This window comes from Colias eurytheme, chromosome 18 (assembly GCF_061535395.1).
Source record: "Colias eurytheme isolate Ceu_HAF_F1 chromosome 18, ilColEury1 Martin Lab GWU primary, whole genome shotgun sequence".
In the NCBI taxonomy this organism is placed as follows: domain Eukaryota; kingdom Metazoa; phylum Arthropoda; class Insecta; order Lepidoptera; family Pieridae; genus Colias; species Colias eurytheme.
In genome coordinates, this window is record NC_142997.1 from 1,100,358 (window position 1) to 1,126,514 (window position 26,157).

A 26,157-nucleotide genomic window follows, 5' to 3' on the forward strand; every position below is an offset into this window, starting at 1 on the left:
TTTTACAACTTTCAAAACGTATGAAACCTCTGAATTTATATCTGACTCAGCTTATATGAGAGGAATATAGTGTACATAAGTTATGTATTAAATAAACGAACTAATATCATTTCCGAAGTAAGGTAAGGAAGTAAGCACTATTTTTTCTATTTATGGAATATATTATCATACAATATTATATGTATAATTTATTTCATAAAAGATGAAGGATAAAGATATACAATATAAAGGCAACCCTATCACTAATTGAGGACAAATCACAATAAAAATGATAAGAGTAATCTTATAATTTCATAAAGCTTTAACCAAAGTACTTTTCTCAAATGTTATGCAAAATACAAACGATGCTACCCAGCTAAAACTTGATGTGTTTATCAAAATTATTTTCTACGTACAAACGGTAAAATAAAGACAATACCCCAAAGCATTAAAATTCCCCTCGAATAAAGTCACTTTCCTATTGTTTTTCCTGGCACAGCATGACATAATACCCGACTACCGCGATAATTTTCACTCAGCATTTTTGAATTCTTAAAATACTCCCAGAGCAATCATAGCATCATAACGAAAATATGGAAAGAGCATATTAAGTGTCATTCAGCGAACAAGACGCAACAAAAAACTCCATCATCTTATTTATTCATCTTTCACGCGAATATAGCTTCTATGCGACGGTGTTAGAGACTCATCGGAATTAAAAGACATCTCTGTTTCACAAACATAATTGTGGAACTAGTAGTTTCGATTCTAGACCCTATGTCAGTGGTGTAAGGATTGTTTTAGATGCAAATTTATTTGTTGCAAAATGTATAAAGATGAATGATCTTTCTCGCTAGGTGGTCCCTGACAGACAGATGCTCCTTTAAACCATACATCACAGTTTGCGTATTTTTCCTCTTTTTAGATTTTCAGCAACTGGCGTTTATTAAATATACGTTGGAATTCGAAGGATGAAAGTTTTTAGTGACTAACGTTTTATCGTTTTAGTGGCTAATGCTTTGAATTCAAGTTGAGTAATTAAAATGAAAGATGAAGTTTATCTATAGACAGAATAATAGTGTTAGACTTGGTCAAAGCTGGTTCGTGAATTAGGTCAAGCTCGCTGCTAAATCTACGACTTAAAACCTCCACAAAGCGTTCCAGTAACGTCATGTAACCAGAATGATAATTTGTTTTACAAAGACATTGTTGATTCAAATGAATGAAGATTTGATGCTCCTTATTTATAACTGAATAATTTTTTAATGCATCCCTTATCTTCATTTTATCAAATCTAGTTAAATTTATTTTGAATGAATTAAAATGAGTACATACATATCACTAAAATTTATACAGTAGGTAGTTAAAACACATATGTACGTCATGTAAGTCAAAATAATCGTCCAAAACGGCACGACCGATTCTTATGAAAGTGTGGCTCTTTCACTATCAATCTGTAGGCAGAACAACGTTGCCGGGACAGTATAATATTCTTAGATCCGTTTCATACATATTCATACTCACAAGCTTTAGCGATCACTCATACAAGCCAGACCATATTAAAAAACTAGTACAACATTTCAAAAACATCGTATTCGAAGGTCATATCCAAATATTGAAGTTTTGTTCCTCAGAGCGGATCGCAAGGTTCCCAGAAGGGCTGTTTAGATAATGGAAACCCATATATTGCGGCTTAATAGACCAATATCTTGTTGCTGTTAAGGGCCCTGTATAAAACTGATGTGATCAAACATCAGCAACAAATTTGTCTTCTATCCATTTGGTGTTTCTTGGGTGTTAAGATGTTTTATAGCCTGCTAAATTTGGACGGACGTGTTAATAATATGTAGATATGTTATGTTTTGAAGTTATATCATTTTTTTGTATACTGATCGAATAGGTACACAATAGGATATCTTATGCTATTCGCTCCGGATTCGCCCATTCTAAATAAAATAGTCAGATTTAATTCAACGTATTAATTTTTACTACAATAATTACATTGTGTTTTAAGTATCTATTTTATACCACTCTAGTACTTTTGAAAGAAAATATAGACAACATTTAATTTAGTTTTTTTTTTCTCTTGTTACAGATGCAGTGCATTTTCACATGCCTTGAACAGCTGATATTTTACCAACTAAACAAACACTGTTTTATTTTACCTACAAATTCATTGAAAGGCTACCCAAAACCAAAACGAGAAGTGCCAATTAAGCAAAACCATTCAGGTTTTAGCACCTCGAACTAACAAGGTTGGAGCAATTCGAGTTATGGATAATTATGTTGAACGTTTATGTGGCGATGAGGAAGTCAGATGGCCCACACAGCGTCTCGGTTGACAACTGTATTTAAGGCCAGGTTCTACAACGAGCTAACGGGAGTTTAAACTGACCGTTTTTAACTGACTAAAATTTAACGGCTTTAGTATGCCAGTACTCTTATTTCATTGTGACATTAGGATTATTAGTGGACACATAATAATAAATTATTTATGTAATTTTGAAACTGCACTAATAATAAAATATTTATGTTATCAAAATGTGTGGTTTTATTATCTGACCTTTACTCAATACTCATATAATATTTTGTCAACAATAGATATTAATAAATAATTTTGGGAACCATGTAAACGTCACCGTAAAATTTGTAAAGTCGATTAGGTTCTAATACTCACATTAGAAATATTCTCAACTGTAAGTTTACAATAATTATTGCATTATTTTCCATATTCAATATTCTATCAAGGTCATTATTTACAAGTATTGTTAAATAATAAACTATTTTCGGTAAATCCCCGCCCAGCGTCTTTGCGTGGTATGCTATAAAGTAACTTAGGTGCATATGAGATGTAGAATATCGTAAAGTCATAATTAACTTTAATTATGATTCTAAGATAACCGCTATTTACTAGGCATAAGTTGCAAATAAGTTCCTAAAAAATTTTTTTTTAGTAATAACTAGGATTTATACTAAATGTATACAATCACGTATATTATAATTATTATCAATTATGGTGTTAGTAATTAATAACAACTTCTATTCATTTCAATGAAATTAATTAAATTGTGGACATTCAATTAATGTTAAATAACTGCGAATTTAGCAGCAATTTCATTCGATGAGATTTAATTTAATTGTATAAACTGGTAATAACATTTAGTCACCAATGAAGTATAATTAGAATTTAATTTGATTAATTCTTGGAAAGAACCTGAAAATAGATTTAATTTTAATTTTGTAGGATGAAATACGTCTCCTTTAATGGAAATTTTCATGTCAGTTTATAATTGTAAATGTCGTTTTCAACGTGATTTAAAGATTATCTGAAGAGTAAAGAATCGCTTATTAAAACAATTTTCATTTTCACAAAAATCAGTTGACTGTTAATTGTTGTTAAATGTAGCTTAGATCTATTTATAGCATATTTATTTATTGCTCCGATTATTAAATCATTTTTTGTAAGGAACTTAAAACAATTAAACATAAATAAATGTGAGCCGTAACGGGACGCCTGGCAGATGTGAAACATCGACATTATTTTGTACGACGAATTTAGTGAAAACATTTCTGCATAATATTATGACTATGTATATTATATTATATCGTCATAATATAGGGTGGTGACGCTTCGCCACGCCAAAAATCGATAGATGTTTCACATCAATATCTTATTTCACTACATCCATAGTCGGATAAGCTTTCTTCTCTATAATACAAGGCGTTTAAAACTGATCTCCAATTAGAAACCAAACCCAAAACCAAATTACGCGTAATCGATCTAGACGAACTTGCACCGTCTTACATACGTTGCAGTGATTAAACTACGATTAATCCAACCGTGTCTCGTGCCAACGGCCCTCACTAACAATTTATCTTTCGCGTACGCTTGAGTTTGACGGACGTAACAAAGACCACCATTTGTTATGCTAAGTTACAGTGACGTTGACGGTTTTAAATTCACTATGTACTAATTGAGTGGTTCAACAACCGGCAGACGGTATTGTTTCGTTCTTTTCCGATACATTAAGTGTGCTGTTTTTAGTTTCTGTGATCTGTGGTGCTGTTAAATTTAATTTAACCTAAGAGCCATTATTGTAATGTTTTTATTTTTTTTAAGTAGGTCAACTGATACGTCAAAAAAACTCGCAATTTACGACTATGACCAAAAAGGAAAACAACGTGCTTGCATCAGAAGAAATGACGTAAAGGTTGATAATATTGACGATGAAACTGCTATTTAATATGAATATTTTTATTTAAACATGAATGACGTATAGGACCTTATCCTAACTTTCAGGTTTCGCATTTAATATTATAAAAATAAATAAGAATAGTCAATTAAGCAACAATTTTTCAAAATACATATCCTTATTAATTCTTATTGATTAAGTATATTATCCTCTTCAAACCTTGATATTCTTAAAAAGTAATTATGTACCAAAGTAAATGGATGTATGGTATTCTTATAAAAACAGGAATTTTTATAAGATATATTTTTAGACAACAAAAATACGGAAGATAAGGAAAATTCTATGTTATTTTTTGCCATCGTATGTCGTTCGGTTATATCTACATACCTATCACATTTCAAATCGACTGAGCTGTTTTCTTTATTTGCGTTACAATTAATTGTTCTCAAACTCGGATCACGTTCTTTATCGCTTTTACGTTTTGAGTTAAAACTTGAGAAGAAATAAAAGTAACACATAAAGCAAAACAATAAATATTTGTGCCTTTTTCGAAAAACGTATCTCGCGTCTAGGTCTGTTTGTTAGTTCTTAAGCAAAACGTCTCGACTATCAAGACATCTTATGAATGTTTTATGTAAATAGAAGCAGTTGCTTAAAGGATGCAACTCTCGTTGGAACTACTGCCGCTTGCACTTGTAGGATCTCAGCCAATCAACTGGATACGAGTTTTAGTTGGTGTTGTAGGTCTTAGCGTGATGATAAATGCCTTCCTCGATAAATGGGCCATCTAACACCGAAAGAATTTTTCAAATCGGACCAGTAGTTCCCGTGTACAAACAAACAAACAAACTCTTCAGCTTTATAATATTAGTATAGATAATAAATGGTTTTCAACAAAGTATTCTGAAAAAATATTGATTGCTTACTTTCGAGAACTTACAACTCTACAAACGTTTCTAATTCGCAAAGTTCCACTCTCATTAAAACTAGAAACACAACAGTTGTGTCTTTCAAATACCAATTTACATATTAATAATGTTTCCCTTTAGCGGCCAATATATGCAAAATCAATGCATAACACACTAATTGTAGGTAATCATGATATAACTAGAACTTAGTATAATCTGTAGGTAATGTAATATTGACGCCTCAATGTAATTAAGCGCCTTGAATTATATCGCGGTAATCTACATAGTGTGTGAACATATATAACCTTAGATACTATTGGTTAGAATATAAATTTAATGCATACTAACCGCTCTTGCTGGCTTCACTTTCTTCAGCAGATTTAGCTCTTGGCAATACTTATAAATTTTAATGTCAATACAACTTGGTAGGAGTATATTATTATTGTCTGTGTGTAGTCTGTGGTACGACTTATTGTTCGAATATTTTTTATCTAAATTCCTGTTCTAAAAATTATTTTTATCAATAAAAGTTAAAACTTAAATAATTATAGTGTGTTTATTTTTTACATTCATATTTTGTCAATGCCCTAAAATAGGATGAATTGAATGCCTCAAAATAAAAGTTAGATTAAGATTAAAATAAAAAACAGACATACGAAGCAAATATTTATTTTTCAAACAATAATTATACATTTATTTCAGGATAAGCAGTGAATAAATTGAGTACTTCTTAAATAAGAATGGACACGTGTAATGTGTATGTACACATGATTACAATAAAGGGACAACAAATGGTTTTCTTTCTTTAAAATCATAATACAAATGCTATGTTTTCCTCCTATCAATATAACCTATAATGAGTTCCCAAATAAAAACACTGATTGCAATGACATACATAATTCCGATTAGAAAAAATGCTCCTAATAAATGCTGCATGCCCAACGGCACTATAGTGTTCGTACCTTTCGCGCCAACCAAACGAATAAACAATTCCTTATTCCATTTCTCAATCAATCCATTCTCGGAAACACTCCGTATAATATTATTGAATCTCTCCAGTAGCGGGAACCATTCCCTAGCCAATAAAGCAACACCGTATTTATAAAGGTTGTGGCTCTCAGGAAAACAGTAAATCAACGACTCGCCTCTACCCAAAACCTGGTCCATATACACCGCCTGCCTCCTTGACGAAACAACGGCAAAATTCCTACCGTAAGCCGCGCGGCGGATCCCCTCGGAGAACGTTGTCGAGTTATATTTGCGATACAAATAAAACGAGCTCGCGTTATTAGTCTCAAAATAGGATCGGTAAATCTCCCTGCCCCCCAGAGGAATTCCAGACTGAATGAGATCCGCCTCGCTGCTTATTTGCTTCTCAAATCGCGGATGCATTAGGAAGCTTCTCAGGAATGATACATAGGATATCCCCATGTTTATGCTAAAACAAAGCCAGCCAAACATCAGAATTCTAAACGTAGCAGATCGAGCGTCGAGTGAGACGCTCCAACCGAGCAGCATGCCAAATGACTTTAGAAGCGAATTCGTCGGCCATTTGGAAACTTTTCTATTCTCTTTATAGCCAAAGTAATGGAATAATAAGCTGATGGTAATAAGGCATCCAAAGGTGGCGGCCCAAGTGGACCATTGAAAAATTGTTATAATATTATCCCATGTCGCTGCTTTGCCTGCACGCGGGACGCACCACGTCATCTCGTCCTGCGTATAACTGATTGTTGGATTGAACCACTTACGAATTGTTCTAGTAACTTCGATGTCACCAATAACAAGATCCACCGAATCATTTCTAAGTAAAGCGTACGCCCCGGTCGCCGATCCATTCGGGTAAATGACTCCCCAATTTTCCTCGATCTCAGACATGCGTATAATGGGTGTCATGTTTGTAAATTGCCCTATAATTTTTACTAAACTTATCTCACCGCCTTTCTGAAAATCGTAGACATCGTTCCAAATCTCAGTTGTCAGTTTTCCCTCCGGTGGCAGCACGTATGGCTCTGATATAACGGCATATGTTAATAAAGGGCAACCTTTCAAGTTTAATGGAAACATTTCCCTTTGAACCTCTAATTGCCTTATAACATTATCTTTACATCTGTCTAAAATGTATACTGAATCGCATCTGCCCCCGCAATTTGTTTCTGTATAAGGATTCCAAGAGTACGCTATAATCTCATCGTCTAATGGAGAATATATTAGAACGATGGTTTTAAGTAACTTAGACTGATGTAATTCGTTTATGAACGAGATAGCGAGTCTTTCATTGTCTTCGTACTCTTGTTTTTCATATAATATAATTGTTTTTGCGAAGGGATTCCAAGTAGGTAATTTGCTTAGTAATGCAATATAAGCCCTTAAGTCAGTTTTATTTTCTAGTATCATCATGTAATTTTTTGCTTTTTCTCTGAAGTGAGATGCGTTCGCGTGGGGATAGAACGGTGTTTTTACCATTATTGAATATTTTATACCATTGTGCACCGTTTGCAAAAGATACTGCTTTGTGAATTCATCTGGATTAATGGCTAGAATGACGATGCTGCCACTTAAAGCTTTTTTCTCGACAAAGTACTTAGCGGACAGTTTTAAAACGCATTCAGATATTTTTACGCTCTCGTCAGAGTTAACAGATGGCATAAGTATTGGATTTTCACTTAGTACAGAATAAACTGTGATTACTAAAACGAAACACAGCGTTGCGGAGTACATGTCTAGAACCCACTTCATATAAGATCTAAATTTGTTCCGAGAAAGTTGCAGCTTTTACAACAATTTATAGCCGTTTTGAGGTCAGGGGTTTTAAACTTAGACTGCATAATATTTTATTCCGTAAATAAATTTTATTCGCGTATTTGCGAATCAGTTTGAAATAGTTTTTGGTTTCTATTGGTGGTAAATGACGATAATAAATATAATATAATGACGATTGAAAAGTGTTTCTAGAAGAAGTCTCATTGAATAAATAAATGTTTGAGTTTGAGTTTATTCAATAGGTTTATAAGATAGATATATAAAAGTTACAATATGGGCCATAGAATTCTGAAACAGTTTACGAGTTATATTTTTCTTAGAATAAGCTAACAAAACTGTATATACATACTTATAGATATAGACTTAAAATGCAAATATTTGAATAATATCTTAAACTGTATTAGGTTAAGCTGACAAGGGACTTAGAATTATATGCTTTCAAAATTTTAAGTAAAACGAGCGTTGAATTAAAATGAATGCTCACGCTAGTTTTTATTACTAGGTATTTTTTCATAAAACGTAATTATTCATAAGGAAACTTCATTTATAATATTTTCAGTTTAGTTTTATACATAATCCGTAAAATATATATATATATATATATATATATATATAATATATATATATATATATATATATATATATATATATATATATATATATATATATATATATATATATATATATACTAGCGGTCCGCCCCGGCTTCGCCCGTGGTACATATGAAAAATAGATGTTGGCCGATTCTCAGACTTACCCGATATGCACAGAAAATTTCATGAGAATCGGTCCACCCGTTTCGGAGGAGTATGCAGACTAACATTGTGACACGAGAATTTTATATATAAGAAAAGATATATAGAATAAAAGAAAGTCGTGTTAGTTACTCCACTTATAACTCAAGAACGGCTGAACCGATTTAGCTGAAAATTGGCAGGGAGGTAGTTTAGAGCCAGGAGAAGGACATAGGATACTAAATACGGGCGAAGCCGGGGCGGACCACTAGTTTCTAATAAATAATTAATACTCCTCGATAAACAGATTATTAATTCGGACCAGTAGTTGCTAATGCTATTCCAATAAACAGTAACAAACTCTACAGCACTATCATATTACAATAATATTTGTATCGTTATTTCACACAATATGATATTATAATAATTGTTTTGAATATAAAAAATGTTGTAGCCTTCACATAATACGTCTAGACGATACATACTAACTTTTACACGTGTATACGCCTACATCTTGGCCTATTTCGTTACGGCAACAAGTCTGTTGAAATTAAATCGATAAGTTTAAGAACTTCGGTTTGATAATATAATGAAAGACTAAACACTAATCATAGCAAAATCTCTATGAGCAATTTTTTTTTTTCAGTACTTTCTGTCTAAATATTATCCTCATTCCATGATATACGTATTTGCCAGTTATTGTAGGTACACATTTAATATATTTTTGTATAATTTTAATTCGATTAATTTTTTTCAAAGTGTGGATATTTTGTTTTAATTGTGAAATTATGTTTCAATTAGACCTTCAAAATGTTGTAATCGTTCGTTATTAAAATAAATACATGATCACCATAAACGAAAAGCTCTATTCGCTATATCGCTATTTGTAAATAGATTCACTAGCTGTGCTCCGCGGTTTTACCCGCAGTGCTTCGCTCCTGTTGGTCATAGCGAGATCATATTATATTATATAGCCTATATCTTTCCTCGATAAATGGGCTATATAACACTGAAAGAACCGGACCAGTAGTTCCCGAGATTAGCGTGTTCAAACAATCAAACAAACTCTTCAGGTTTATAATATTAGTACCTACAGATTTGCAAATGACGCACAGTAAACATTTCAAAAGTAGGAATATGCAGATTATATAACTCCATAATATATAGGTACTTTAGGAAAATGTTGACAGTACCTGTTCCACTTAATTTTGACATTTTCATGTAAATGCAACTCCGCAGTTAACACATAATAGTTTCCCTGAACTTAAGCAATGATAGCGAACAAAAATTATCCATGTTTTCTCTTTTGAAATATTAATACGGTATTGTAGTCATTTTATAAATATGTAAATAAATATCCTTTATTGAGTTAAATAAGTTTTCTCCTCTTTCTCTTTAATCGCAGTCTATGATAAATAATAATAATTAATACAGTTTAAAATAAAGAATCTTACATTTTAGATCTTTAAGAAAATAAAACACATGTTGAAGGCAAATTATCAATTATATTTTAAGTTACTCGACGATAGAAGCAACCGAAGCAAGCAAGTTGAATTCATAGTTGAAGAGCTCGCTGGCCGATGCGGACGGTAGAAGTAATATCGCTGGAAAATCTGCATATCTACAAAAATCCTATTTTTTTTCTTACCAAACTCGAGATATTCGATGAGATCGCACCCTTCCACTTAGTGAAATAATATATATTAGTGAAATAATATATTATATTATTATGTACTCTGAAGGTAATTCGTTTCGGAAGGTTTTGCGAATTACTAAGGCTGCGTACAAAAGTAGTTTAAAACAAAATAATAGGTAGGCGTAGTTTTAACCAAGAATTTTTTTTCTTTCTTTTAATGGTAGGTATTTAATAGTATAATATTCATAAAAAACGGTTCAATGGTTTATAATATATACTGAATTTACCTACTTCGTTAAAATATGTTGCAGATTTATAAATTGTTCATTAATCGAATACCTCGAATAATATATTTTTTTTATATATGTATAATATGAGAAGAGAACTTCGGAATTCAGTCGCAATATATACTCTACTTGAGTTATGGTTAGTGACCTAGCCTTTTGAAATTCAATATCGGGGTCGATTACAGCTTTACTTAAAATTGTGTAAATAACAATTTATTCTTGTTGTTGTTTGATTCTTAATAAACCCTAGAATTACATTTATGATACCTATTTTTTTTATTTTTTTTTTTTAGGCACAGTTACAGGATATACTCCAAAAACATTTACATCAACTTACTAAATTAAACAATATTGAGATTACAACCCAATTAAAACTGCACACAACACTTAAATCATTACAATAACATAAAAAAGTGAATACAGTAACTACATACCATCATTAATTATTAAGTAAAATGTTTTATCAGTATAACACACAAAAATAATTTAAATTAATTATAAGTAGGTAAACTTGAATTTTATTCATCATTTAAATTAATATCTATTTTATTTCTTAATTGATACAAATTATATAGGAAAATATCATTATTGTTACAAATCTCATTTTAAAGCCTACACATGATCAAAGGGCTGTTCTGAGAGACCATGTTTTTTGTAGTTGGTTGACAGTAAAGTTGAATGGTTATATTGTGTGAATGAATGTCTATAATGTTTAAAATTTGATGAAGGTACTATCTATTACAATACAAAACTCGATTATATTAGTTCAGAGATCCCAGTTTTTGATTTCTTTCGGTCATCATATCTGTGGAAATCTGTGTGAAATTTCTCACCTTATATGTAATTATTAGCATCAGAGTGTGTTTCATTCTGGTATTCTATAATCAAATTGCGAGCTCTATAATAACAGCAAGATTAAAGTTTATCAAGCTCGAGTTTGTTATTGATATTATAGACACATTAGTTCCACCAACAGTAGGTAATTGTATTTGCAGTAAAGATATTTTCATGAATAGTTGAGTAGGTATCATTTTCGAATATCAGGTAAAATAAAACAACACATTGATGTAAATTACATTATATATTATTATTTGAAAATCTGATCGAATTATGTTAAACAAAAGTTGGTCCGACCGAAGTCGTATCTACCTGTACAATAAATTGGATTAACAAATATTTTTACGAAGCAAATTTATTTAATATTAAAACAAATAAATTCACTTCTACAGTCACAATTCACAAACGAAATGGTACAAATCAGTATTGAAATCGGATACAAATCACTAAACCGTTTTGTTAATTAACACTAAAATTGACAGACAAACAAATTTAACTAACATTTTGTGCCGTAAAACGAGTGTGGCATTACAGTACATTATCGCTTAATTATATTAACTATATACAATAGAACCTAGAACCTGTGCTTCATAACAATCTATATAAATATGACTTTCCTTTTAAAGCTAATTGAAGTATTTATTTGGAAAGAGGAAAACGGGACGGTGGATGTAATATTATAAAATATTTAAGCGATTTGAAGATATTAAGGATTGCACGCATCGAAGCTAGAGTAAACAGGACATGTTTAGGAGTTACAATAATATTCGCTTTTAGAAACGTTCCAAATAGCAAAAAATCTAATTTAAATAAATTTTAAACTCTTTTAACAATTAGATCGTCTCCTCTATTATTTTGATCAATTATTAAATAATGAATAAGAATCTGTGATCAAATATAGCAATTTTGTAAATAAGAAAAAGATAGGGACTTAGCATAGAACCTTGCGACATGCCAAAACACTTCTAGGTTTTAAGTTGATGAAAATTGTTTTGAACACTTAGGTTTTTAAACTATTATTCACATATATTTATTAAGTTATCGTTAGGTACTATAAATAATAAATATCTATTAAAGTACAGTAGGTTGTCAGGCTCAACGATTTTCATGACAATTAGGCCTCTACAGAGAAAATTAAATACACTATATAGAAAAATTTTATCTTCAGGAGTGAATTAAATGAGATGACATTTTCGATAATTTAAAGCAATTTATTAAACGCTTACTTTAAATAAATAATATTTTCCTTCTGTATTACTCCATCCATTTCGTGTTATTAAAGACATTATTCATATGCTTAATTCAAGCTCCTTATGTTGAAGATATCAACCTTACGTTCACCCTTATGTAAAAACAATTGTATAAGACATAATAAATATAGGAAAGAGAAAATCGTAATATTACCGTAGTCTTCAATTGAACGATATGCTTTATTTCAGTGTTGGCAGCCCTATAGTTAACGATATTGCCTTATTGATAATTGTATGTTATAAAAAAGCGGGTGTTGTACAAAATGTAAAAGAAAACTAAGCGATCTGTTTCCATTTTTCTCAAAGCAACAACAGATATTCCAGATAAGGTACATCAATTTAAACTCAATATGGAGTTAACAATGCAATTTTATATCAAACGACTCCATTTAACAATAATAAGCAATTCCATGTCTATCGTGTCTACATCAACGCACATACACCAGTCGCTCGAGTGACGTCACTAACATTAACTTTATTTACACTAACACTTGTCAATCAGTCGATACTCCACTTTACATACGCAACACAAACAATTTATGCGTCTTTCATTCATACTTGTTGGTTGTAGTCATCTTCATTGTCAAATATATAAAGGATTTTGAAAGAGCGTTTGATTAGTTCATTCAAAAGTTGAAAAAATAATTGAAGATATCCTAAATGGAAGAGAAAGAGTAAGTACGAATTTACCAAATTATTTTAGAAAATAATAAAGATTTAAGATTTGCTAAAATAAAGAGATATTTGGGTGTAAAAGCGAAAATATAGTCAAGTTTGAAATAAAATAAATTAATAGAAACCGGAAAAAGAGATAGAGTAGAAAGAGTATCTCAGGAGAATTTTATAGTAATTTAAATTTATAACAATATTTAACAATGAAGACGTCTATCCCCAAAATACAACCAGCTAAAAAGCGACTACAGGTATATTCACTATTGTATATAAAATTAACTACGCTGATATGTCCGGTTCGAATTGTATGGACACGCGGATTGAACGAGCGATCATTTTGTTAATGTTCTTTTTTTGGTGGGTAGAGTTAATTTGGAGATTGGTGACGTTTTGAATATTGAGCAAAAGTTCTTTTAACAATGTTTGATAAAAGTTTAATAAATTATTATTACCTTCGAATTGAAAATTTTAAAGACTGTTGTACATCTTGGATTATAGTCGGCCTGTTTGAAGTCTATAATATTCATATCAGACTTTTAAAGAATTATGTATTACGATTATTAAAACGTGTATGAGCAACGTTTGAAATGAATACAGTACACGATAATAATATATTGTTTAACGATTTCAGTTACAACAATTTGTCAGTTTGTCAGTCAAAATGGATTTAATGAACATGACGAACGCGCCTTAGTTATCTTTGTAACTTATAACTTTATCATGGTTAGTTGATAAAAATGTACCATAATCTATGTAGCTCTCATCACCCGAACCAACATCACCAACCCCCACCCCCCACTCCCCCCCCTACACGTACCACTCCTTGATCCCATCCCGCTTGACGGGTTGCGGTGCGAGTGGGGCAGCTCGGCCCAGTGCGAGCGGCTGCAGACCGCGTGCGCCCGGACCGTTGGCTGCTGCGTCTGATTGGTAGCTGGAGTGGGCCTGGGGGGGATAAACAATACATATAGATTCAAATTCAAATTATTTATTTCATTCTTTTACATTCGGTCTTAAACTAAATTGTGATTGGAACACTCCTAGTAAGCAAATAAAATGCTTGTGTCAGAAGGTTCCGCTCTTCACTTCGCTTTCACCACAATTTTTCGGCCCTAGCCATATTTTTAGTTATATGACAATACTCTTAGCACCTGACATACAAATTCAAGAAGGTTGAGTGAGAGGAAAATAAGAAAGAATAAGTACATAAAATTCAGCACCTGATATAAAAATTCAAGTGGGTTGAATAAGATGCTAATAATAAAAACATACAACTAACACACATAACATTAAGTTCGAGTAGGTCAAGTATAAGTAAAGTACTTTTAATAAATTTGACATAATATTGTGTAACAGAACATACATAATATACAGAATATGTATATCCTATTTGAAGGCATCCGGAATTTGTTTAAGAAAGATTCAGAAAGATACAAACACAATGTATTTTAGCTTGCAAACCATTTTTAAATTTCAACTAGCTTTTCTAAAGAGACACACTCACAATTTTCTAAACTAATTTGTGTAGCTCAATTAAACTCAATTAAAAAAATATATTCATCAGTTTTAACATGTTCAATATATATCAAATTAACCTTCCAATTCACCATATTTGATATAAATGCTCATACCATAAGTGTTACAAAATGTTATGACGACTAATTGACTTTTATAAGAAGTCTAATTGAATAAATAAATATCTTTGTTAGTAATAAATAATACCTGATTCCCCAACAGCGCCGCACTAGCGCTCTGCTGGTAGCTCTTGTCCTCAGTGACCTTGTACGACGGGTCCAGCTTGAACATCAGCTTCAGCACTATTATCACTATCAGGATTATCGCTATCAGTACTGATGCTACGATACCTGGAAAAGAATTTTTTTTTATTGTAAAAAGATTGTTAACTACAATTTTTATATACAATTTGCATATCACAACGATTCTGAATTATTTTTTTGAGGAGATCGAATCGATCTGACCTTAAAACAAGATAGAACGACTGAACGATGATTATGTTACTACATACACTCAATTTACTTTCCAAATGACGAATAAAACGTCTCTGATCATCTATGTATCGAATTCCAGAGTCAATAATAAGCATCAAGGTCAACATTTTAGACGTTCTTCGTTTAGTTAACCTTATACAATACTAGCGGTCCGCCCCGGCTTAGCCCGAGGTACATGTTTACGTTTTCTCTCCTTATGAACCATCCTCGTACTTCAAGAAATATTATAAAAAAAGAATTAACGAAATCAGTTCAGCAGTTTTGAGTTATGCGCTTACCAACACATTTTGCGATAAATTTTTATATTATAGTTATAACTTCAATAACTTACCAACAATCGTAGCAAAGAACTCCGACTCGGGCGGCACGACTCTATTATCCGTGGCTTTCGGATGATACCATTTAGTTGTTATCTCTGGTTCGTGCCCGTTATACCCGGGATAACTTCCCGGGATCCCTTCATCTATACCGTATGGAGATCTGGTTGGGATCTTGGTGTGTCTATGGTCTTCGTAATCTGGTATTTCCTCTTCAGTAGTGTGTGTAGACTCTGTGTGTCGCGTCACTGTGGGCGTGAACTGGTTGCTTGTGTGCGTGTGCTCTGAAAAATTTGGTTGTGGCTTTATTTAGAACTTTCCGGTGTAAAATAAGTCAATTTCAGCAGTAAATAATGTGTAACATTTGCATGGATGAATGTTTATAACTAACTCTAGAATGCTTGACTGATTTAGATGAAATTTGGAATAATAATTAATAGTATATTTAGATATATAGTACAGATTTATTGGGGTAAAAAAGGCCGCACAATCAAGCTCGTATAAAACCCCGTGTGATACAATTTGTTAGTACCATGATAACAAATAATTTATTGAGTGTGAAATTTAGAACATATTTTTTATTGCCTCGTAACTAATTTGACTACATAACCAAAATATTTTGATGATAATACCTTCAGTAGGCGTAGTTCCTTTCTCAGGCGTGGTAGCAGTATCCACAGTGCCCGCGTGCATATTATCGTGGTCAGGTAATGTGGTGCGGTCACGGTCACGGTCACGGTCACGGTCATGGTCACTCTTCGTGGTCACGCTGCTCTCTGTATCCGTGGAGCTGGATATCGCTTTGTCCACGTGCTCTGTAGATATTGCTGTCGTTGGTGACGTCATGCTGTGTGTGCTGCTTATTCCAGCCCTGGAATTTTAAGAAATTCAGTTAGAAGACCGTAATTATGAAATATAATAAAAATAAAATTATAAAAACGATATATTTTATGATAGAATCGACTAATCATCTGATTTAAATAACAGAGTATACATAAAAAAAATATTAAGCGTAATTCTAAACAAGATGATAACTGTGTTAAAAAAGAGAGGGATAGTGTCCTCCTACGTTAACTAATTTCTAATTTGTAAATATCAATCATTTTCAGTATTGAGTAATATAATATTTTAGTTCTTACGTTGTAATAGGATGTTCTGGCTCTGTAATTTCCTCTCCATTTGATCCAGAACCTTCTATGCAGTCTTCGTCGTCACACGGTTTCATCAGTTTACCGCTGATATCTCCCTGAAAAATAAAATTAACACTTCAATAATATTTAAACTTCATATTAATGTCAATTTTACCAGTTCGATAAAGTGTATCTATGATTAAGTCTATGAATTGATCTTTCAAACCGGATGCTTTTATAATTTGTGTAAGAATTTAGATAAAAACGGATATTCTAGTAGATGAATGTGTGTTGTATGGGTGTTTAGTTATAACTATCATTTTTCTTTTGTGTAAGTGTGAGTATTGTAAACAAAACATCTGTAATTTGTAACTCCATTTTTGCACGACGGAGTTCCACTACACATATGATTTTGTGCTTCTGTTTGTAGATTCCTATTCTTATCGGGGCCATTAGAAGATATAATGTCTTTCACATAATAATGTCCAGCTTGTCGTTTGCTCCGGTACCGCTGTAGCGAGAGCGGTAGAGCTGTAGAGCTGTAGAGCGGCAGAGCTGTAGCACTGTAGAGCGGTAGAGCTGTAGAGCTGTAGCGCTGTAGAGCGGCAGAGCTGTAGCGCTGTAGAGCTGTAGCGCAGTAGAGCTGTAGAGCTGTAGCGCTGTAGAGCTGTAGCGCAGTAGAGCTGTAGAGCGGTAGAGCTGTAGAGCTGTAGCGCTGTAGAGCGGCAGAGCTGTAGCGCTGTAGAGCTGTAGCGCAGTAGAGCTGTAGAGCTGTAGCGCTGTAGAGCTGTAGCGCTGTAGAGCGGCAGAGCTGTAGCGCTGTAGAGCTGTAGCGCTGTAGAGCGGCAGAGCTGTAGCGCTGTAGAGCTGTAGCGCAGTAGAGCTGTAGAGCTGTAGCGCTGTAGAGCTGTAGCGCTGTAGAGCGGCAGAGCTGTAGCGCTGTAGAGCTGTAGCGCTGTAGAGCGGCAGAGCTGTAGCGCTGTAGAGCTGTAGCGCAGTAGAGCTGTAGAGCTGTAGCGCTGTAGAGCTGTAGCGCTGTAGAGCGGCAGAGCTGTAGCGCTGTAGAGCGGCAGAGCTGTAGCGCTGTAGAGCGGCAGAGCTGTAGCGCTGTAGAGCGGCAGAGCTGTAGCGCTGTAGAGCTGTAGCGCAGTAGAGCTGTAGAGCTGTAGCGCTGTAGAGCTGTAGCGCTGTAGAGCTGTAGCGCTGTAGAGCGGCAGAGCTGTAGCGCTGTAGAGCGGCAGAGCTGTAGCGCTGTAGAGCGGCAGAGCTGTAGCGCTGTAGAGCGGCAGAGCTGTAGCGCTGTAGAGCGGCAGAGCTGTAGCGCTGTAGAGCGGCAGAGCTGTAGCGCTGTAGAGCGGCAGAGCTGTAGCGCTGTAGAGCTGTAGCGCTGTAGAGCTGTAGAGCTGTAGCGCTGTAGAGCTGTAGCGCTGTAGAGCGGCAGAGCTCACCTTCCTGTGATGGGGCGGGCGGCGCGTGCTGGGCACGTAGACGGGCGTGATGAGGTCGTCCCCGCCGGCGTCGGGCAGCGCGCACGCGTCCTCGTCGTCGTCCCGGCAACCAGACCCCGCGCCAGAGTACACTAGTTCGTCTAGCGCTCCGGCACCGCCGTACCCAGAGGGAGGAGTCTGTATATAAGATAGATTAACAATTATTACAGAAAGAAATAAATATAACGTGCAAAAAATAAAATAAATAAACAGGCAGACACAGAAACACGTAAATAAAAAGAAATGTGAACTAATAAATGTTCTGAGCAATATTTTATCAATATGTCGGTTACAATACGAATTTTGCTATGTGATCTTTTTATAATTGTTATTATAGCTATGTCTGAAAAATGTATTACTTTTTACATGTCCTATTGATATCATCAATACAACTCTCTCGGATTTTTTGCTGTGAATTATTATACCCGCTAACCTATTGTATATTATTTCTATGATAACAGTCTAACGTGTGCGTGTGTATGTGTGTTAGTGCACAAACCTGTTGCATGCGATTAATATCTCTATCCAACGGTGCAGCAGCCCGCCTAGCGTCTCCCCGCACGGTGACGGCCGGGTCCCCGGCCGCCGCCAGGTCCAGCACCCGGCGCGCGCCGGCCACGAGCCCGGCGAGCACGCCGCTGAACGACCGAGCCCCCCCCGCACCGCCCCCCACTATGATGCGCGACATGCTGTTGAATATTGTGGATTGTTGACCGCCTGTGGATAGAATTATTTGTATAATGTATAAAACATTAGGTGACTGTCGGAGGACACGATTAGATATGGGTGATGCATTAACTATTAGTTGGTTATTTCCCGTTTGATTTTAGTTAGTTATTACTGTAGTTAAGTTATTATTGTCATTATACTCATTAGGTAAAGGACTTTCGATATCAGTTTAAAGTTTTTTGATATCTACAATAGTTACGGAATAATCGCCTGTACATACTTATCGATTACACCCTGTATAGAAAGAAGAAGAAGAAAAAGAACTTTAAAGAACAAGCATAGCAATTCGTCTATTAAAATGTATCATATTGTAAAATGATCTTAATATGAATAGAATCCTAATAAATTTTGCTTGACTATTTTTGAGTGATTGTGACCGTATTTATTTCTTGTACGTCAATACACAAGTCAATTTTCACTGATAACAGTTTTTGCTACCGTAACTCAACATAAAGGCCACGTGGTAGCCCCAGTACACAAAATGTCGCCTCACCATGTGGGTGCCGCAGATTAACCGCGTAGTTGTCGAGCTGCAGCGCGGCGCGGCTCCCGTTGCGCGTGAAGCTCGCCACGTGGTAAGCTCCGTCGTCTACACGTGCTGCTTCGTCACCAAGCGGGTGCTCGCCGTCACCCACGTTGTATACCACGAACAGGTTGCCGCGGATCTGTGAAGTAAACACGAAATGAGTATTTAAAGGCACCCTAAATTTATTATCACAATAAACAATCTTTTAATATCTATTTGCATAAATCAATAGAAAATCATCAATATAATATACTACAATCTCCATCTACAGAATTCACTAATAAATCGTCAATGTATGCATACATAATCATCATCAACTCAATTACTCAAAGTCTCCATATGTATGTAATCATATTGTGGGTGGCGGACACAATGCGCAATATATGGCCATCGCTCATACGACTAGCATTACAAAATCATCAACATAATATACACACTAACAATTATCATCCACAACAACCACTTGAAAACCCGCAACCAGATCATTCACACAATCCTCACATTCTCAAACAACACAAACAAATAACCACTATCCATGACAACCATTTGATAGCCCCCAACTAGAGCACTCGCCGTTTTTAATCCACACGTTACAATATCATCGATATAATAAGCAAGCAATCACTATCTACTACCAGTCTCAATGCATAGTATAAACCTACAAAAGATTACATTAGTACAAATTCATCAACATAATATGCACACACAAACAATTATCATCTACAACAATCTGTTGAAAACCCTCCACCCAAGCACTCACAATCTCTATCTCTATAACTCACTACAAACTCCAAAACAACACACAATCTCCATCTATGATGCGAGCGATGCGCAGTATTATCACCTCAACTACATAAAATTATATCAATTCAAAATCATCAACATATGTACGTAGAAACAATCACCATACACAACAATCTGATGAAAACCCTTAGATCAATCACTCACTACAACACAACTTAAAATACGTTGGCATGTTGGTTTATGGTATGTTGTATAAAATCTACAACATATACACAAACACACTCACAATCTCCATCTGCATATAGTCCTGCGTGTTAGCGGACTCGACCCGCAGTATAACCGCGTCCGCCTTGCTGGTAACGAAGCCGACCGCCACGCGGTCCGTCTCCGTGTCCGCGACCGCGCTCGGTGGGAACGTGTATGTGATTATACCGCGGCCCGGACCGAACTCGTATGCTATTGACTCTGGAAACATAATTAAATTACATTAATTTCTCAATAATAGAATTAAACACAAAAAATTCATAGTCTTCTATGTCACGGGTTTGTAAATTTAGTAATTCTTTTATTTTATCATTCAATAAGTCATTATTACAAGGATTTTAAATGAGTAACTAACATTATTAATTATTTCATTCGATTGGACAATTTACAATATCGATCTATCGGTCAGTCATTCGTTCTAACGTGTGTTCACTACGCAGTGAATTCTGTTCGTTTATTCACTGATTAATTCATTCATTTTATTATTTTGTCTAGAAATATTTGTCACTTCTGGTTAAGTGAACGTCAAATGACTCACGAAAACGGATTCTTAAATAAAAATCGTATTGTAAAGTTTTATACGTTATTGTATTATACAATACTTGTTGTATAAGTATTGTACACACGTCACCACTATATTTAATAAACCAATCTCTTATATTATTAATCTTACCGTCATAACAGGTAGGCCCAGTGAAGGATGTGAGGTCACAGTCGCACACATACGTGTTCCATTGCTGCACACATACACCCTTGTTAGCGCAAGCATTGTGTGTGCATTTTGTTGGACCTGAAAACAAACATAAATTTATAATTCTATATCATATTGCATCTTGTCCAAGTTATAAGAATCATATAAATTTATAAAGAATAGAAATATTTAAATAATAATAATCAAATAATTATTAGAATCAGTCAAATTTAAGTACTCATGTAATCTTCAAACAATGCATACCTTCACATCCCGAAACTAAAGAAGAACTAGGTACAACAGCATCTTCAATCAACGATGGAGACTCTCCAGGCAGATCCAAACTAGACATGCAACCTTCGAAGCCCTGTCTGGATAGGACTCCTACTGGTAATGCCGTATACATATCTTTGGGAACACCACCGACGTATAATACGCTGTCTAATTCTAGCATTAGATTTGAACCTGAAATAAATAATAATTAAATATTATTTGGTGATACACAAAAATAATTATTATGGGATAAAAACCATCAAATTATTTAATCCTTTTAAACCATGGTATGAATACTCTGTTAATTAGTTTACAAGTTACTTTAGCAGTAAAATTACAAATTGAATAAATTTTGTAAATATGCGAAACATCATAATATGATACAAGACGTGAATATTAATTTCTCTAACTTACTTGTAGTGTGCATTTCCAAATCGTCGTCAACTTGTAATGTATGCACTTTGGGCGTTGGTCTTCTTATCGATACTGTATGCCATCTATTGTCATTTAGGAAATTCTTTAACTTATCTTTCATAGTGACCACACCGTCTCCAAGATTAAACACGCAATGTATGTGTCCATTTACTAATTCTATCGCTATAAAATCTTGCTTTTTCCCACCATTATAGAATAAAAGACCATCCATATCCGTCGTTCGGAAATAAAAATCTAAATACGTGTTCGCATACGCTTTTAAAAGTGGCAATCCAACGTATGTATGTTTCGATTTAAATGTTACTGCTTTGTACACGTTAAGAGCGTCGGGCTTTACAAATTTCCCAGTAAATAAAATGTTGGATGTATCTTCAATATTATTGTTCTCTTCAGTTGATCCAACTCCCAGTGTCTTTGCTAGATCTATGTATTTTATGCCATTAAAAATAAACTTTTGCAAGTATCCAACAAAGTTTGGCAGTGTTGATGTCATCTGGATTTCTTCCTCCGGGTGGAATAGACCACCGAGATGAATTGTCGATATTTCTAAAGTAGAAGCTTTCCCTAGAATTGTTTCAGCTGGAAAATCAATCAAAACATATTATAGTAAACAGTTTAACCCATACAAAAATTCACAACATTGACTCTCAAATAAAAATAATTTAGCAAAAGTAAAATCCATAGATCCCTGACGCTTTCAAATTTATTTACAAAGACATCTATAGCAGAGTTACATTTGGAAGAGCAAAGCTTAGCAGAGTCTCTAACAATAGAAGATTTTACGAAGTCAGAGTTCATAGTCAGTCTATATTTCTTTTGATTTTACATAGATGCAATTTTACTGGAAAATGATTTAGCAAACAGGTTACTAGATACACATACCTTTCTATTCACAACCAAGTAACAAAGTATGTAATGACGTTTGCAATTTGGTTGCATGAATGACACACTCCAATGAGTGGAACCTGTTCTAAAGTGCTGTAGTAATGAATATTGAAATGACATATTCGGACGATGTTATCATTCATTCGATGGTTAAAAACAACAGAACAGATACCACTAATTTATTTAAACTATAAAGAATGCTACGGGGGAAAGAATGTCTACAGAAAAGAAGATTTGAAAAGCATTAATAGAACTGAAAAGTGAGATACAGTGCCAGCTAGAAATCAAGGAAAATAAGCCACTATACTACATCTAGAGGACGACTAACATCGAGGGTCGCTTATACAGTATCTTGTATGTTCGTTATATTATAGTTTTGTAAAATTACTTCATTGGATTTTACATTAACTAATTAGCTAAATTTAACATCTACATTTTATCAGCATCTTAACTATCCAACAACGTATCTTAAAATCATCTTAATTATACAAAAATGTATCATTAAACAAATAGACAACTATTTTCATCATGTAACTTATATTGACTTTTACACATTTTAAATCTTTAGTTTTATTTTCAAATTCATTCCAACAACTATTCAATTTAACATTTTACTATTTAATTCCTCAGTATTTTTGAAGTGAAAACTTCTTTAAGCGGCGTTGGGTATAAAATCTTAAACTCGCGTCAGGACACGTGACCTGATCGAAAAAGCGTAAGACGGATATCAAACATGCTCAACGTTAATAATCAAGTTTTCACTTCTGCCGGCACTCCCGGAGTGCAACTTTTTTTTTCCATTAAAACCTCAACAGTATCATCCAATCCAATGTACCCTACTGCCCTACCAACCTCAGTAATTTTTTCATCAAAACATTTCCCTGAACCTCAACAGTATCATCCAATCCAAAGTACCCTACCCTACCAACCTTACCATCTACAAGGGAGAACACAATGTACCCTATCGCCCTACCAACCTTACCATCTACAAGGGAGAACACAATGTACCCTATCGCCCTACCAACCTTACCATCTAAAGGGTCAACACAAAGGTGCGGGTGTCCCGTGCATACGTACATAACGTACCGCGCACCGGCTGCCCGCCGTCTACCTGCAGCTTGAGGTTGGACGCGCGCCGCGAGAACCGCACCGTGTGCCACGTGCCGTCTGCCGCGTTCGCGCCCGCTAGCAGGTTCTGCAATTATTTATTTAACACTTTATTGTGCATTAACCAAGTACATAAAATAACAATTTCACAATAAACAAAGGCAAAGGGCAGCCTTATAACTATGCAATGATTTCTGCCAGGCAACTACGGGGAGAAGGCGAATGAAGCGAAATATATTGAGAAACAAAATAAAAACAAAGAAGAATTAATTACATAATACAATGCAATTTTGAAGTTGAATGTATTTAGAATTTTGTGTGAGTATTATACATGAAGAATTTAAGAAAATTAACAGTTACCCGCGATTAATTAAAGATTTAAATCGCATTTACAATACGCTACAAGGCTTTTAATTTCAAAATGTTGCGGATATTTTGTGAAATTATCTTGAAAACTAGAATAAAAGGTAGGTATAGGTTTAGAATATCCCAATTGGAATAATAAAGTAAAAATTGTCAGAGCAGAAGAATATTACTCTTATGTATTAAGCTATAAATAAATAACAAATAAAGACTAGAGTTATATTTATAAGAAAAATTCAATATACCACGAAAGCGGAAATAATCAGAGCAACATTAAAATAAATTTCTAGTGTTCTGAATTAAAATGAATTCATGATTGTTATTCCCCAATAAAAGAACTACATAAATAGAATTAAATGACAACTTATTAACAGACAAAACATCATACAATTCACTATTCCTTTGCCCTCATACTTACCTTTTCCCTATCCCCCAGTCTAACACTAGCCCTGACTCTCCCCGCAGCGACAGCCAACTCGATCCTATCAGCAGAATGTTCTGACGCAGTTCTTAACAACAACCCGGCTTTACTCGTCTTGAACCGGAGTAATAACTCTTCAGTTTGCGTCACGTGCTCTGGACCGAGGGATGCTGTGAGGTGCTGACTCCCGTTGAGGAATATTGTTGGAGATTCTGTAAATTAAGTGAATTAAGATTTAGTGAAAAGTGCATTAGTAAACATTAACATTAATTTTAAATTTGCTCACATTCAGTACTATTGTTTAATTGAAATATGGACATCTAGACTATAAATAAAGTCTATGATTTGTTTTTAAAGACAATAAATACTTTACCTTGTTTACAAGAAGATGCTCTATCGTTAGTGGAGGATCAAAGATCACAATGCGGTTATTTTTAAAATTGTGGAAATGTTTTGATTTTCCACAAAATTTTATAGATTATCATTTATTGAAAATTGCAAAGAAACCATTCTATTAATATTTATTTACTTCAGTCACAAGTAATTCTTTCCCCATCCAAAAGTAAATTTTAGAAGACCTTATTTTTTTACTCACCTCGTCCACAAGTAGGTCCGCCATAATTAGTAGCAGAGCAGTCACAGAGCGGCCGGTTCCAGCCCTCCGAGCACACGCCGCCGTGCTGGCAGGGGGAACTCACGCACTGCTTCATTAGCACGTGGCAAGCTGGTCGGACTGATGCTGAAGGAGATATTTATGCAGGTTAGTGAACAAGTTGTGAATCAAATGAAAAAATTTCCAACAAAAAATCAATAGCCATAAATCAATTGCCCTAAAAGTAACGAATGATGGTAAATTTAGGTTGGCTATGAAAAAAGAGCTTATTACTAAACACAGAATAGTTGGTGATATTTTTTTCTTCCGGTTGATCGTTTAACGACTTTGACGACCACTGGTGAATTATTATTATTTATATATTTACTCTTTAATACAACTAAACGGTCTTAGGTTCTAAAATATTCAAAAATGAAGAAACAGTAAGTTTAGTGTATTTTCCGACTTTATCACTTAGTAATGATCTGGCCAGAGAGTTAATAATATTTCAAAACATCATTCACGTTTAGGTATCGTTACTATTTAGAGCTGAATACACACACATACACACACACACACACACACACACAGCACTGACCCGCGTCCTGCTGGCGCGCGTACGCAGTGAGGTCCTGCGGCTTCCCGTTGAGCACGAGGTCGCGCACGCAGCCCACGAAGCCCTGCCGCAGCGCCGCCGTCCACAGCGCGGCCGGCGTGCGCGCCGCGCTGTACTCCGCGCCCAGCCCACCCACGAATAGCGGCCCGTCTAACTCTAGTTGGTTTGATTCCCCTACGATACATAGAGATTGTGAAGTCGATTCGTATGGATATACGCGTTGCAATGGAGATATGTGAAGCGTTTGATTTAGTATATCATAATTAAAGTTTAAAATGAAATGTAGTTTAGAATGATCTCTGAAATCAA

The 26,157-nt window shown here is 34.6% G+C and overlaps 2 protein-coding genes across 2 annotated transcripts in view; both read right to left on the bottom strand.

Moving 5' to 3' along the window:
• Window positions 1-5,905: 5,905 nt before the first annotated feature.
• Window positions 5,906-7,801, bottom strand: LOC149900421 (uncharacterized). Its single transcript, XM_090112500.1, has one exon. It carries the CDS (start codon window positions 7,799-7,801, stop codon window positions 5,906-5,908), a length of 1,896 nt encoding a protein of 631 aa, XP_089968626.1.
• Window positions 7,802-14,066: 6,265 nt separating this feature from the next.
• The window catches only part of Nrx-1 (Neurexin 1), a 113,889-nt gene continuing 101,798 nt past the window's right edge, over window positions 14,067-26,157 (bottom strand). The window contains exons 13-28 of the mRNA XM_090112399.1: window positions 25,831-26,022; window positions 25,236-25,379; window positions 24,638-24,852; window positions 23,827-23,944; window positions 21,844-22,443; window positions 21,421-21,621; window positions 21,139-21,255; window positions 20,488-20,666; window positions 19,425-19,596; window positions 18,702-18,919; window positions 18,164-18,340; window positions 16,725-16,831; window positions 16,218-16,456; window positions 15,600-15,869; window positions 14,982-15,124; window positions 14,067-14,204 (exon numbers count right to left, since the gene is read on the bottom strand). Coding sequence (XP_089968525.1) covers window positions 14,067-14,204; window positions 14,982-15,124; window positions 15,600-15,869; window positions 16,218-16,456; window positions 16,725-16,831; window positions 18,164-18,340; window positions 18,702-18,919; window positions 19,425-19,596; window positions 20,488-20,666; window positions 21,139-21,255; window positions 21,421-21,621; window positions 21,844-22,443; window positions 23,827-23,944; window positions 24,638-24,852; window positions 25,236-25,379; window positions 25,831-26,022 — 3,230 coding nt within the window. The remainder of the gene's footprint in view (window positions 14,205-14,981; window positions 15,125-15,599; window positions 15,870-16,217; window positions 16,457-16,724; window positions 16,832-18,163; window positions 18,341-18,701; window positions 18,920-19,424; window positions 19,597-20,487; window positions 20,667-21,138; window positions 21,256-21,420; window positions 21,622-21,843; window positions 22,444-23,826; window positions 23,945-24,637; window positions 24,853-25,235; window positions 25,380-25,830; window positions 26,023-26,157) is intronic.